General features: G+C 40.1%; 1 protein-coding gene across 1 annotated transcript; it reads left to right on the forward strand.

The window, feature by feature from the left end:
* Nucleotides 1-7512: 7512 nt before the first annotated feature.
* Nucleotides 7513-14702, forward strand: LOC112541847 (SLC35A4 upstream open reading frame protein). The gene is made up of 3 exons (XM_025173008.2): nucleotides 7513-7565; nucleotides 9477-9575; nucleotides 10713-14702. The coding sequence occupies exons 1-3, from the start codon at nucleotides 7551-7553 to the stop codon at nucleotides 10908-10910; spliced, it is 312 nt and encodes a 103-aa protein (XP_025028776.1). The 5' UTR covers nucleotides 7513-7550; the 3' UTR covers nucleotides 10911-14702.
* Nucleotides 14703-15159: the final 457 nt, after the last annotated feature.

A 15159-nucleotide genomic window follows, 5' to 3' on the forward strand; every position in this document is an offset into this window, starting at 1 on the left:
TCATCAGACACCCGGATTAGTCATAGCTTGCTGGTCTCACAAGGCGCCACCATATTTCTGTTTACCAGATCCTATCACTTCACTTTAAGCTAAACAAGAAACAACAGGAGTGACGTCAAAAGAGCCTCAGGGGGATCTGAATGAAAGTAAAGCAATAAAAATGGAGGAAGATTACTTAACCCCTTTACTCCACAGCATATTCGCTCAAAACCTGGATCACACTTAATTCTGTAAAGATTTAAATATTATTTTTCCTAACTAATTAAGGCTAGGTGTTGGTAACAGTCAATTTATCAGCCTAGGCTAATTAAACCTTGGAGAATTAGCCACTGATTTCAAAACTAGATGCTTTTCCATCCAAATCTTTATGAAGTGATAAGGCTATGTAGATGTGAATTTTGTACTGTGTGCACCTACACACTGGGAGAGAAACTAGAGATGAGCTTTGTCCTTCCCACCCTATGTATTCTACATAACCTTAAATACATTAGCAAAAGCTCTAGCCAAATGTAATGCTAAAGGCAAGGAGAGATTAAGATAAGCAGAAATGTAGGGATGGGGCAGGCAAATACGATCTTCCTTCTCCCTCTCTGTGTATGCATTCTTTTGAATCAAAAGTAACGCTTGCCTGGCCCAAGGGGCTATTTCAGCCACCAGAAATAGAAACATTCTTACATTCTATTTCAGACTGAGCATGGTTGATTATCTGCAATGGCATGTTTTATAATATAACACTATTCAATTAAGAAGTATTCAGTGAAGAACTGTAAGCATGGTGACGTTGTAAGCAAAATACTTGTTACTGAAGACTGAATTACAAAGACTACTTACAACCGGGATTGTGGACGAAGGGGAAGCGAATGAAAATATTCCAATTACCTACTATAAAAATCTCTTAATAGATAAAATCTTTTAATATAGTTCTTAAGCACATAATCAGCACTTTATTTTACGCTGGATTTTACAATCCCTCTGTTTAAGCCAAAAGTATAGAATATGAAACCACAAGGCTTTGGTAAAATTTCCAGAGACCCACATAAGTGGTTTCCAGATTGACAGAAAATTATTAAATACATGCCTGGTGAATAATCGTGGGAACTATGTTTAATTGTAATGGTTTTGCTCAGATCCCACTCACTATATTGATCCATTGTTTTGCTAACAAATAACTGAAAAAAAAATTATCCAAATTCAGCAGATATGGGGTTTTATACCTGTGCTGCCAAAAGAACACATGTAATGTTGTTAAATGTTTCTTGAATTTGTGTAAATTAGTTTTTTCATTAATATGTCAGAGGCAGAGAAGTCTACACAGACAGCAATATACTGTACTCCTTTGAGTAGAATGAACATACAGCAGACTGTTTTGCATTTCAGTTGATGGATAATCTTATTGAGGTAATTAGGTTGGAATTACAGAGTTTGTCTAATCAATATCACATTGCCAGATCTCATTAGAAATCTTTGAGGTATCAGGAAAAAATAAATGTATGGTTCCTTACTCTTTGATCTCTTTCAGTACTTTTCTCAATAATGTTTCCTCGACAGCTCCTTTCATATGTCCAGTGTAAAAACAAAGAAAGTTTTGGACTGCACATGCTCAAGTCTAAATCCTTTACACTGTGATTTGTCTAGACCCATCCTATTGTCCTGTAAGTTTTCATCAGTTGCCACTTTGTGACCTTGTGAGCTGAGGAGCAGGGAAATATATCTCAAACCAAGAAACTTATAAAATGTATGCCAAAAGGTTTTATTTGTTTATTTTTAAGTCAGTGTTGGCTCCTGGCAACTGCCTGGACAAGTCCTTGCAGTTTCCTTGACAAGATTTCAGAAGTGGTTTGCTATGGCCTCCTTCCTAGGGCTGAGAGAGAGGGACTGACCCAAGGTCACCCAGCTGGCTTCGTGCCTAAGGCGGGACTAGAACTCACAGTCTCCCCATTTCTAGCCTGTTGCCTTAACCACTGCACCAAACTGGCTCTCTTAAGAGGTTTTATCACTAAGTGAAAAAAAGTGGTTGACATATTCATGATAGCAAATGTCCCAAGAATCCTCCCTGCTTCTCCTTTGTTTTCTTAGCACTAGGAATCCCTGCTTTCAATATAATTGATAAACCAGGATATAAGCTTCAACCTCTTTGGTTAGAGGAATGGATAAGAATGATTACATTATAAATACATAATTTCTTATTTGTGGAGTCCTAGATGCTCTCTGAACTTGCTTGTTTGCTTGCAGACATTTCATTACCCAACTAAGCAACATCATCAGTGCGAGTGAGTGTGGGAATGTGGGGGAGTATGGGGGAACCACACCTCCACCAAAACTGGCAGGGCAAGCCACTGTATATAAACAGGGAAAACCCCACATTCACTGGCACTGATGATATTACCTAGTTGGGTAATGAAACATCTGCAAGCAAACAACCAAGCTCAGAGAGCACCAAGCACCAAGTTCAGTCCTGAGCTACAGATATTCTCTTCTATTGGACCGTGGAAGAGTTTGCCCTGTCAGTTTTGGTGGAGGTGTGGTTTTTTCCTTGGTAGTTCCTTGATTAGGATATTGTTTTCTACTTGATTATTTTTCTGGTGTTAATCGCTGCTTATCTGAGTGTTGGCTGCTGGAAAGGAGGTGTTCTGGTCTTTTTACTTCCTTTTTAGCTTTTTAAGTGTCTCTTTTGAATGGTTGTAAATATGGTTTATCTCTATGTGTCTATTGATGGCCAATTTGTCTAAATGCGAAGCTTCCAGGAATTCCCTAGCATTTTTGGATTTGACTTGGATTTCTTTTTTTAATTTGGCTTTGGATTTCTTATTTTAATTACCATTATAGAAATATTTTGGCAGATGCCTAAAATGGGGAAAAGGGAGAATGACTCTCTCTGGCTTATACATCTTATTTATTTAGGGTACGGCTGCAAATAGAAAGATTCACCAAAAAAAAAAAAAAGGCATTGAGTACCTAGGGAAAAATTAATGCAAAACTATGTGGTGCTACATCCCAATTCCCTAACCCAGTCTTAGTTCATGATACAAAGTTTATTTCACAAAGGCTTCATTAGGCCATACTTGCATAGACACATGTATAGGTTGCAATTCTAAATACATTTATTTGGAAATTATTCATTTAAGTGGTAGATTATTAAAGACTGATCTATTATAATAAAGATAGCCAACTGGAAGTCTCTGAGCTGAATGCAGCCCTGGAATAATTTTATATTTTTACATGCAAAAAAAAGAAAAAAGGTGGGGGGGCAGCTTTCATGTTGTCAGGAATCTAAAAGTACACCCTTCTTCAAGCTAAGCTCAGTTTCTAGTGCCTACATGAACATATCCAAGTGATTTTCTTTGGCAATAACATGGGAGTGGTTTGCCAGTGTCTTCTTCCAGGATGTTTTTTTTCTTTTTTCTTTTCTTTTTCAAATAACTTTATTAGATGTTAAGATAAAGAGATAAAAACTAACAAGAACTAATAATTAAGATAGAAAGCAGAGAAGAGAAAAAGGTAAAGAATGAAAAAGAAAACAAAGTCAAAAGTGCAGAAAGAAAAAGAAATACAAAAGAAAAATTACTTCCGACTTTCTTTTACAACAGATACAAGTAAAAATTTCCTTTAAGCACTTACTCTGAGTTTACAACATAACTTTCATTTTTTTATATTGTCTACTATTATTTCTAATTGTCAAATCCATATATCATGATTTCATTTTTTTTATGTTTCACACAAAAAGTCCAAAAGGGGTTTCCAATCAGCATTAAAATTAATCAATGTCTTTTCTCTAATCAAAGCTGTCAATTTCACCATCTCAGCCAGCTCCATCAACTTTACCACCCATTCTTCCACTGCAGGTAATAGCAAATCTTTCCACCGTTGTGCATATAAAAGTCTCGCTGCTGTTATCATATATAAAAACATATTTCCATGGGGTCCAGGATGTTTTTTCAACTTCCCAGTCTAGCCTATAGCTCTGGAATTTCCTGATGGTCTCCCATCCAAATATCATCCAGGTCCAGTCCTCTTTAACTTATCAAGATCAGCCAAGTAATAGTATTATTATTACAGTTACTGACCAGCATTTTATACAATTGTTATAAGAAATTACAGGGCTCAGAGTAAGATATACAAACATTTTCTAGAAGATCAATTATATAAAATGGTTCAGAGAACTAAACACTATAAATACAAATAGTAAAATACTTAAAATATAAACACTAGATTATAAAATTACTTTATGAATAAAATACTAACATGCTAAGTACTAAACTACTAAGTGTGTGTATCTTATCATGATCCAGCATATATGAGAAATAACAGAAAATATAAAAACATAAAACAGCATAGGAAACACTAAAATCTTGTATATTTATGAGATCCTAAAATTAGGAGACTAATTTTCTGCATAAAACAATGGTAGCTAAATAAATTCTTTGACTTTCCTGGAGTTCTTAGGGTTCTGGTCCAACAGTAAAAAGCAAACAACACTGTCCTCTGAACAGGTGGAACTTCTATTAGCGAGTGGAGTTACAACACAAGGGCGCAAGTTGTTGAGGAAAGCACACTGAAGGAACATGTGGGCTAGAGTCTCATGTTCCTCCTGGTCACAGGGGCAGGCTCATTTTGCAAAAGGGTCATACCTTCCCTTCAATATTGCAGGGGGCAAGACATTAAAGTGGACCACGGGAAAAGCTCTACAGTGCATTGGGCAGTTAATATTGAACTGATCTGTTGGCGTGAAAGGCTTCCTGTGTGTATCCTGCCAGTATTGATTACCTACTTTGCCCTGGTCTGCCAGGAGAACTGCTGCTGTAGTTGTAGCTGTAGCTCTTGATAACCCTACGGCCTAGAGGGCTTTACATGGGATACTGCACTGGTGTAAATCATTCTGAATTCTGGCTTTCCAGAAAGAGGAAACATTATCCAGAACAATTGTGACAGCCAGGGAGTCCCTGGAAAAGTGAGCTTGAGCCAGGAATGTATGCAGACCCTAGCCAAGTATAATTTTTAAAAATTGCAGTGTAATACATGTACTATACCGGCATACACACATGTGACAAAAACATCACTGTTGTGAAATCATAAAGTCATCAGCTGTTGCGAGTGTTAAATTCATATAAAACAACAGTTTGGGACAAACCACTATATGAAAAATCAAGTAACCCAGGAAAGTTGCCCCTCCAGATAAATAGATTGTGATACTAAACATTCTAGTGCAACACTAATAGCATAATATTTGATCTATTGATATGGATGAGACTTGCTTTCATATTTAGACAGGGTTGTAGGACCTGTACTCTAATAGGACTCTGAAGATGTCAGTATTCCCATATTTATTTCTACTCTGAATATGCAAAAAACAAAACAAAACCAACAACAACCACCAAGTTAAAAAAGGAAAAAATTAAGGAAAAAGGGGATGAAGTTACACAGCTTCTATCCTGCTGAGGAACCCAAGGGAAACGCACGAACTCAACTTAATTTCCTACCCTCTCTTTTCAGCACCATGGAAAGCTGCCTAAAAGCGGGTCCTCAGAAAGGCTGGCCCAAAACGGAAACGACCCGGGCAGAACTGCCATTAAGTGGATTTTGTAGAAGCGCCCTCTCCCCTCCCCCGTTGTCCCCCGCTTTCTTTCACCATGGAAACCAGTTATGAGTCTTCACATTGGTGTGGGACCGACAAGACGTATGCATCTTTCGCTTAAATTAGTGTCCCCACCAGAAGGCGGCAAAGGTATCCGGTTGTGTTTAATAAAAAAGGCAGGGGAATAGCACATGGAGCCGCCGACACCTTCTGCCAAAACCATGCGGCTGCAAGCCCCGCTCCTTTCATCCCATTCCTTCCCCATCTGGACGCGGGGAGGAGTTCAGAGGCTGGCGCCTCGGCCCAGGACGAGCGCACGAGGGTAGCCGGATGATAATGGCCCCCTCAGACACGCTGCCCCGCCAATGCGGGAGGGCAGTTCTGGCGTACCTTCCAAAACCCAGACACGCACAGCCGATATCCGGGGGTGGGGGGCAACCGAAATGCAGCCAAGGCTTCCCAGACCACTGTTTTCCTAGGTCTCGGCCGGCCGCCTGGCCCGCGAGCCCGAAGTTGCTCCCACCCTGTCCCATCTGAGGCCGCCGCGTCCGGCCTCCCAAATAGGTGCTCTCCCCTCCCCTCCCCCCCCCCCCCGGTCTTGCGGCTTCTGCTCTCACCATCGCAGTTGACCAGGATGATGGCCAGCATGTAGTCCTTGCCCAGCATAGCTGCCTCGCTCGCTCGGGAGGCAAGATGTTGTGCAACTCGTCGGGGAGGGAGGGAGGCAGCAGCGATGGTGCGGCAGAGGGCGGCGCCGAGTTTGGCCTCAGCGGGCGGGGCGGGGCGGGGCGGAGCCGAGCCGAGCCGAGCCGAGCCGAGCGAGCCGAGCCGAGCCACGGGGAGGAAGAGAAGGAGGGGCGGAGGGGGCTGAGTGCGATGACGCCAGCGCGCGATGTAGGTCGAGCCTGGCTGAGTTCAGCGGGACTTCTGCTCCCGCGAAGGAAGCCCGAGCTGGCAGCACCACCTAGAGGCGAGAGGGCACGCTGATTACTTCCAGCCCGGAGGACTGCAACAGTCGAAGGTGGGGAAAGAAAGTGAAAGGCAGATCTGTTAAACCAAACGCTGGTCCTCCTGGTGTCATTTGAGTTTTCACAAGTCCCACCTAAAACCACACCCAAATCGGACAGAAGAGTGTGGTGGAGCAGTGAAGGCGTTGAACTCAGAGCAGCTCCAGTCCGTCTTCAGCCACCGACGCTCGCTGGGGGAATTTGGGCCAGTCACGCTCTCTTGGGCCCACCCCAGTCGCGGGGTTGCTGTGGGGAAAAAACAACAGAAGCGCTAGGTACGCCGTCTTGAGCACCCGAAGGAAAGGCGGAAATGAAATAAATACGTTGCCAGAAGAATGTTGATGATACTTTGGGGACAGTGAAAAGCCAGAATGAAAGGGGTCGTCATGGGGGGGGAGGGGGCTCCTGCTACATTCTTGAGTTCTTGTGAGAAAGGTGGGAATTTAAATGCGGCAATAACCGCGGGGGAAGATTTGCATCTTACAGCGTCAGTCCCACGTTTACTGTAACTTAATGAACTCGGCTGGCTTGATGAATTTAGAAACTGATATTCTGGGCTATTCTGAATGACTTTGGGATTATTAAACGAATAATGCCAAAAGAGTTACAAATCTTAAATCGTATTCTTGTTTACTTGGAACACATGCTTATTTCAATTGCATTTCAAAAGTGCCTATTCCGGCCCGTTGCGAATTCATCTAGCTTTTAAACCATCTTGTTACAATGAATTTCAAACGTTTCCAACCAATTAAGATAGTTTGACTTCAGCGCATCATTGTCTCTCCGCTGTTGCATTTGTATAGGAATGAATGCGTTGCTGTCCATTGACAGCCGTGTTAAAATCTGGGCTTCCCCACTCATTTTCGTAGAAAATTTCCAAACTTGAGCCTTCAGAGACTGAGTCCAAAACGAGGGCTGCCCTCTCTTCTGCGCATGTGCAGAAGGAAGCTGGGTAATTTCCGGCTAAAAACATGGCGGACGATAAGGTAGGCGCGGGAGTGGGATGGTCCTGTTCGCTCCGGGTGGTCATTCGCGCTCGGTCTTTTCTCTTTCCCTGGGGGCTTGCTGGCGTCGGCCGGGGATGGGAAGCTGCAGTGGGCAGCCTACAGCTCGTCATGTATCGTGGACGCCTTTTTTTTGTAAGCTGCCTTTGGACCCGAGTCGGGTAGCCCGTGAAAAGTCGGATCGGATCCAAGAAATCAACTTTGGGGGTTCCCGTTACTTAGATACCTTCCCAAACCGGCTGTCAAATTCCAAATTGCATGTCTTTTGCCACCTAAAGCCAGAGACGCTAAGATTTGTGCTGCCCCGTGCAGAAACTTGTGGATCTGAACCGTGGAATGCGTCTGTCTTCATAGAATAAATCGGGAAAGTCACGGAACTGGCTTTTTTTGGCTGCATAGCACAAAGATGTGCACTGAAAGCATGGATCCTCATGACATTTACATAATCATGATTCACCTTGTTCTTGGTTGTTGAAAAATATTCCCCAATGTTCATATCACAGATAGAGCTGATCTGTAGTTTAATGGTAAGCCCTGGAGGACAACCGTTCTCTGTATCAGTTCATAGGATTCATGAGAAACCATGCCCAAAGTACTTATTTTTGCGTCACCTAGAATTTTATTCATTCATTTATTCACTTTAGTGGCACCTGACTGCAGAACAACTCTGGGCAGCTCACAATATAGTAAACAGAATAAAAATAAACAAGATAAATAGGAACAATATAAAAAAGAACTAAAGACAAACTAAAGAAAGAAAAGAATGTTGGAGTCTGCTACTTTTTTGGCTTTGACTTTGCATATGGATTTGAGAATGGATTTTGTGGGAATCCCATATTAAACTTCAGGGAATGCATTAGGATTTGTGCCCAGAATCTGTATTTTGTGTCATGGTTCCATGAAGTACAGAACCCAAGACTGTAATAGGATTTATGATTTGATGGTGATTTTGGAAATACTCCTTTCAGTCTAGACTATCCAGCTATATGCAATCTTTAATTAATCAGCCAAATTTTATTATGGCCAGTTAAGAATATTTTTGATAGGTGCAACTGTGACAGCTTTCATAGCTTTACCTTGTATCAGTAGCATGCCACAGTTCCAAAGCTGTCTATGCAGCCTAATACAGGTTCTCTTCCCCTCCTCCAGCACACTTGCAGGGGCTTCAAGGGGACAGATTTCAGAAGCACTATTGCATTGTGACAGTGCAAGCTCCATGCCTGTTGTATGTGCCTCGTGACATTTTATGCCCATACAAAAGGGACAGAGCTTACAGTGTGATTTGCTTTCATCATTTTGATGAAGGGATCTGTCCTGTGGATGCATCTGCCTCCCCCACAGTTGTAGGCATGCCTTTAAAGGAAGCAGCATATTTCCATTTACTCCCAAGTCCTTCAAACCCGTCTTCCAACTACCAATGGGGAGGATGTTATTTGGGAGTTGAGGCATAACAGGAAGTGGTGGGTGAGAGTGCTTTTGTTAAGCTGCCTGTCTGAATGTAGGTCCCCACCCCTGAGACCTGGTTATATATCTGGTGCAAGCCTTGATGAACAAAAGTTGCATATTGTTGGTATAAACTAATATTTGAAAAATAGTCCACTAATGAATTATTATTTCCCACTCCAAAAAGCATGCAGTTAAATTGTGTTACATGGATGTACAGTATTGTTTTGATGTTAAGCTGTTGGAGAGAAGTGAGACACATTTAAAAAAAAGGCCTTGTGTCCTCCATGATGTGAGATAGCTTCACACAGACTACTACTCTTAGAAATTAGCTAAATCTCTGGAATTGCTGCACTACATTGGCTCTCAGTTCTTTGCTTTCTGGAACAAGGATACTGAAATGGATTGTGCATGCAATTTGGAATATGCTTTTTTGTTTCCAATATATAGGATTCTCTACCAAAATTGAAAGATCTTGCTTTTTTGAAGGATCAGTTGGAAAGCTTGAAACGAAAAGTTGAAAATGAGGTACAGGCTGGAGTGGGGCAGGTAAGGATGGAGTTGCTTTAATTTATTTTCCTGGTAGTTTATGTTGTTCATTTGCTACAGAGATGCTTGAATATAAATGTCAACTAAGTATGAACTGCTAACAGTTATATTCCATCAAATACAAACCTATACAACAACATCATAATTTCTAAACTAAACCTACTACCAACACCCACCCACCCCAAAAATAAAAATGGACGTTCAGCTGTACTGGACACCCCTTCCTTTCCTTTAAATTAAGAATTTACTGTATATTTTAATTTATCTCTTAATGCAGTACAATATAAATACTGCATATGATAATTTATCCATTAATGCACTATTAATGCAGTGGATTATGTTCGATCCAAATGTAGATAAAAACTCTGCCAGCTTCCAACATCTTATCTCTGTGTGCTTCGTTCAGAAATAGCCTAATTAAGTATTTGCTTATTAAAGTTTAATTAAGGTCTTGAAATATAGATAGTACTAAAAGGACATCATGAGATAAGATCGGTTGTCAAAAAGATCAGGATTCAATTCAAGGCAAATAGGTTAGGACCAGAAAGTTCTAATTATCTCAGTGCAGCCACATATAAGATTTCTTCAACTTCTTCAGCATTTCAATAAATACGCATGTCTCTTTAAGTCTATGTGGTGTTCAGCACCATATGCATATAAAATTAAATTACCTTCTCTAAATTTAGCTGACAGGAAAACGAAGAAACGTAGGAGTACACCAATTTGCACTGAGTTACTGTAGTATCAATCAATAATTCAGTTTTTGGAGCTACTTGTGACCCAAAGGGCATGTCTAAAGGCAAATTATATAGCAAATAAATTATCCTCTTTCAATAATCAAAAAAGAAGCGCACCCAAGCTTCTCAGTTCTTATGTATGGAAATCTTTTAACTACATCTTTCTCCTAAAGGCAGCCGTGAGGTCCGATGCAGTGCAGTTTAAACAACCCTGTCATTAGGGAACAATGTATTATTTGTTTAATGTTAGTATTTGTCTGCATCTGGAGTTGTGAGTGTATATATGTTTACTTGGTTAGTAATAACATTATATTAGCTTTGAATTCTAGAGGAAGTAGGTAATTTTTTTTTTTGTTCAAATGCTTTGTCTTATTTTTTTCCTTTTCATTTTTTTCAACAGGACAGTTCTTGGCTGGCCTCTCCATTTCTCAAAGGATTTCTTGCTGGATTTGTTGTAGCCAAACTGAGATCTTCTGCAGTCATAGGCTTCTTGGCAGGGAGTTGTACCGGAGTGTTTGCTGCTCAGACATATGCAATTCCTGATGTTGAAAAGACAATCAAAGACTACTTCAGTTCATTCAGGAAAGGATCAGACTAGAAGATGCAACAATATTCATGCAACTGTTCACTCCAGGAAAAAAAAAGCATCTTTTAGCATCTCATCTCTTTCAGTTCTACATAGGTCAGACATGTTTGACTTCTTTGGCTCCACTTTTGGCATTCTTATTAACTGGAAAAGTGTTTTATAATGGACAAATCATAACATTTCAGCAGGTCTGCTTAAAATAAGGTTCACAGTTCTGGGATGAAACTGATGTTGCTGCTTCAGCTGTCCTGGGGCTTAGATCAGATGAGAGTCTGGGTTTGGACAGCCACGCAGTCTCTCTCTACTGGAGTGAAAAGCAGCTGTTACAGCATGCCTGCTATAAACGTGCTGATGCCAGGAAACATGGCGTGAGATAGCAGCTTTCCCCTAATCATGTATATGTATTATACTGACATATGCATTTCATTTGTATCCTGTTTTGCTGATTTGAATCCTTACTTGTGCAACATCTATGTTTGCCACAAAAGTGATGTGGATTTCTTCTTTAAAAACAAAACATTTTTTCTTCCTAAGTTAAAAAGTGATCCTTCCCTTTTCTCTGCACATCCTGAAAATTCATTAGAGGTCACTGAATATTGGTTGCCTTGTTGTGGCTGTAATTGTTGGGATTGTACTAAGTGGGTGCTGCTGATCCTGACTGTCACTATCTCTACTTCCTTTATACCACTTTTTTAGTTTTAAAAATGGGTAGATTTCCTTCATTGTCACCTCTGTGGTACTTTTAATTGCTTTGAAGAAATCATTGGTATCCTAATTCTTATTCTTGCACCAAAGACTGATTCAGCATAGGCAACTTGCCCTTATATCTGGGAGCCCCGTATGCCCATGGAAGCCCGCAGTACCCACCGTATGGCCTCTCTTTGGCTGCATGTCACTCAGTTTGATCTTCCAACCATCTTTCTAGGTTGTGTGCTTTTGGTTATTTCAGCTGCTTGTACTGAAACTGTACTGAAGACACAAGGTCTTCCTCAATCTCCAGAATCAGTTTCTTTTTTCATGTATTTATTTATTTGTTAAATTAGCTTTTGCTTAGGAACTCAAGACAGTATACAACGTGCCCTCCTCCCATTTTTCCACACAGCCATAACTCTGTGAGGTACATTGGGCTAAACGAGAGTGACTGGCCCAGAAATCATCCAGTGAGCTACTCTCGGTCAGTTGTTCACCATACACTAAAAGAAGAGCTCTCTTCTTTTTTTGTTTTGCTGAATGTGATAATTGATCTGTCAAGAAGCTAAGCGATTTGATCCCTAGGAGGTTTCTCATTTGGGTATATTTATTGTATACCAAATCTGCCCACTAAATAAGGATGTGCGTGTCTATGCATGTATGTATGTACCTGTATGTGTATGCACACTAAGAAGGCTGTCAAAACCAGGCTGCAAAACCCACACAGCCACCAGGTGGCAACAAAGAGATTTGGTGGCTTCTTGCACCGGATTCTCTCTCTGATGTAGATACAGAGAGCTACCGTATCTAAGCTGCAAAATATGGATGAACCCTGGATGGCAGCAAATCTTGTGTAAGATATCATTGAATCAAATCTTTTCAGATAGTTCAAAGCATATTGTGGACGGAACAGGCCCAAATAAAGCATCAGACTTTATGTAATTCAATTCTGTTTCATACAAGATCCTCTGCCAGATACAGAATATATGGTTTGTGGTGGTCCAAAGTGGCATGAGGAGTGTATGCCCTCTCTTTTCTATATGATACTTTGTTTTTTGGTATGGATCCACACCTTCACAAAGCTGTTGTACCCCCAAAATCACTGGATTATACATTACAGTTTTCTCTTGTAGACTACACTATCCTAGGAAAGTGGATATATCATGTAGGCCCAAAGGATTGCATACCTTCAGTTTCTTACTAATCTATAGTGTATAAAAATGACCATTTGAGTGGAATTGTTTATCAAAAAGTTATGATCACTCTCTAAGATAATGTACTCCAAAGCAGTTTCAGCTTTATTTAAATTACCAATTAAGCTCTTCCAAACTTTAACCCCTTTAACCCCTGATGAAAAAAGCAGATTCTTGTGTAGAAGCCCACTTTTTTGCCACATGGGGTAAAAGTGCCTGGAACTTTCTGTTTGCTAGATCTTCATTCCACAAGACAATAAGTAAAGTTCGTTTTGTTTTTTTAATGTGTGGCCATGATTTTGCAGAATCTGCTATAATAATAAGAAAGTGGGATCTTAGAAAGCAGTCTTCCATTTTCTGGCTACCTAATGACCAGATTTCTGAGCCTTCAGAAGGGAGGAATTTATGTTTTATTTGTAAGTACCACTAGAATTTTGTCTCCAGATTGCCCATCTCCATCCCGGTAGCTTTTTAATCATACTTGGGGTTGAATTGGAAGGGTCAGCTCACCCAAGTGCCGGTTAACCATTCTCTGAAGGGGGTATTTTATTTTTGCTCTTTCCTAGAGGTTTGCTCTAACACAAATGTCTTATAAATGTTATAGGTGATTAAGTGCCTTTTGCAGATTGTTTTTGTTCTGTGTTACTTGCTCCTATAAAGAATCTGTTGCTCCCAGATAGTTCCCAAGAACAGATACAGATTTCTGAAGCAATAACAAAACACAGTTATTTTCTGTTCCCTAAAGTTTGCCTAACTTTTCTTTCTTGGATTTGCTAAATATGTAACAAGTTTAAGCTAATAATATACATGCTTACTTTTCCAAATGATGCTCTGCAATGTTTTCATTTAAATTCAAGAATGTAATGGTAATTTGAATTCTTTTTTGGCCAAGTAGCTTCAAACTTTCTCAAGTTATTTCTTTATTATTTTGAGTATCAGATGAGATTTTGTTATCATTAGCATTTCTATGGTTCTGTAGCCAAATTAATTAATAATTGCAGACAATAATTGCAAATATGGTTGTACGGTAATTCCATTTATACTCTCCAAATGCCACCAGTGTAGATTTCCAAAAAAAGTATTATGTTCCTTTTTCTGATAAATACTTGGTTTATCTTTATTATTCTTGATCTCTGATAAACCTAACAAAATAGGATAATTATCTAATGTTTCTTTTTCTTTTTTCACTGCAGTTAGTCTTTCACATGTGTGGAATCATCCCTTCTAGGGTTTTTGTTTTTTGTTTTAACTTTTGTTAGGATTGAATCTGGTTTGGTTCCGTGTCCAAGTTCAGTGTCACTGAACAATGTCTAAACTGGAATATGAAAATGTTTACTGTTTGAATTGTATTTTTGGTCATTTGTTATAAAGGAAACTATTAAGAATTTTGTAAAATAATTGATTACACCTTGCCTTGAAAACTGCAAAGGACTCGTCCAAAAGCAGTCACTGCAGAGTCGGTAACGACTGAGTGCAGATTAAAAAAAAAAAAATTGATCAGTGACTGGTTAGTAATAATGAGATTCTTTTATCACCCAGCACTATTTGCTTAGCTTCAAAAGTTATTTAAAAACTTGGGAAGATGGAGCAGACCTGATATCTACCAAATGCACTACTGAAAACTGACAGCTCCATTATATTTACTTGCCATCATTACTTAGGATAGGGTTTCTCAACCTCAGCAACTTTAAGAGAAGTGGACTTCAACTCCCAGAATTCCTCCAGCCAATATGTCCACATGTCTTAAAGTTACCAAGTTTGAAAACACTTATTCAACCTATTCAATTTTTCTCTAGTACATGGGACGTGGGACTTATCCAAGGGCTCCACAGTGGATGCACCTGGCCCAAATCAGCCTCCACCATTCAATATCAGGTCCTCTCTTGCAGATCAATATCATCAATAAAAATAATTTCTTTTCCTGTCATTTAAGTGTCACTGTCATTTCGGAATCTCTTTAAGTATGTGGGATTCTTCTTGTGTAGCACAAACCACTCTAAACTCTCCTTTTTGTTAAGCATGGAGCAGAGAGTGAGAGAGCTATTTAGGACACATTCTGTATAATTATCCCTTTCATCCATTGAGTGCTATGTTGCCTAGAATGCTTCTTTTCCTTGACATAATACACAGTGAGGGCCCTTTAAGGAGAGTGGCAGGCTGAAGTGGACAAAGGGCAAGCAATGGCATAAAAGCAAAGAGGCCGCACTTGCCTGCCTCCATTGCTCCACCCCAAGAAAGCATCTTGTGTTCACTGCAAGCCAACAGGGTTTTCAGCTGTGTAAGTCCCCCCATTAACTAATTCAGCTCCATGTTAGCCAACAAATAGATCAGGCTATTTGCCTTCCATAAGCCTTTGAAGACCTCCAAGCATTCAGGCC

Source organism: Python bivittatus, unplaced genomic scaffold (genome assembly GCF_059951505.1).
Source record: "Python bivittatus isolate LINGU-HERP-01145 unplaced genomic scaffold, Pbiv_v1 ctg000960_np1212, whole genome shotgun sequence".
Lineage (NCBI taxonomy): Eukaryota > Metazoa > Chordata > Lepidosauria > Squamata > Pythonidae > Python > Python bivittatus.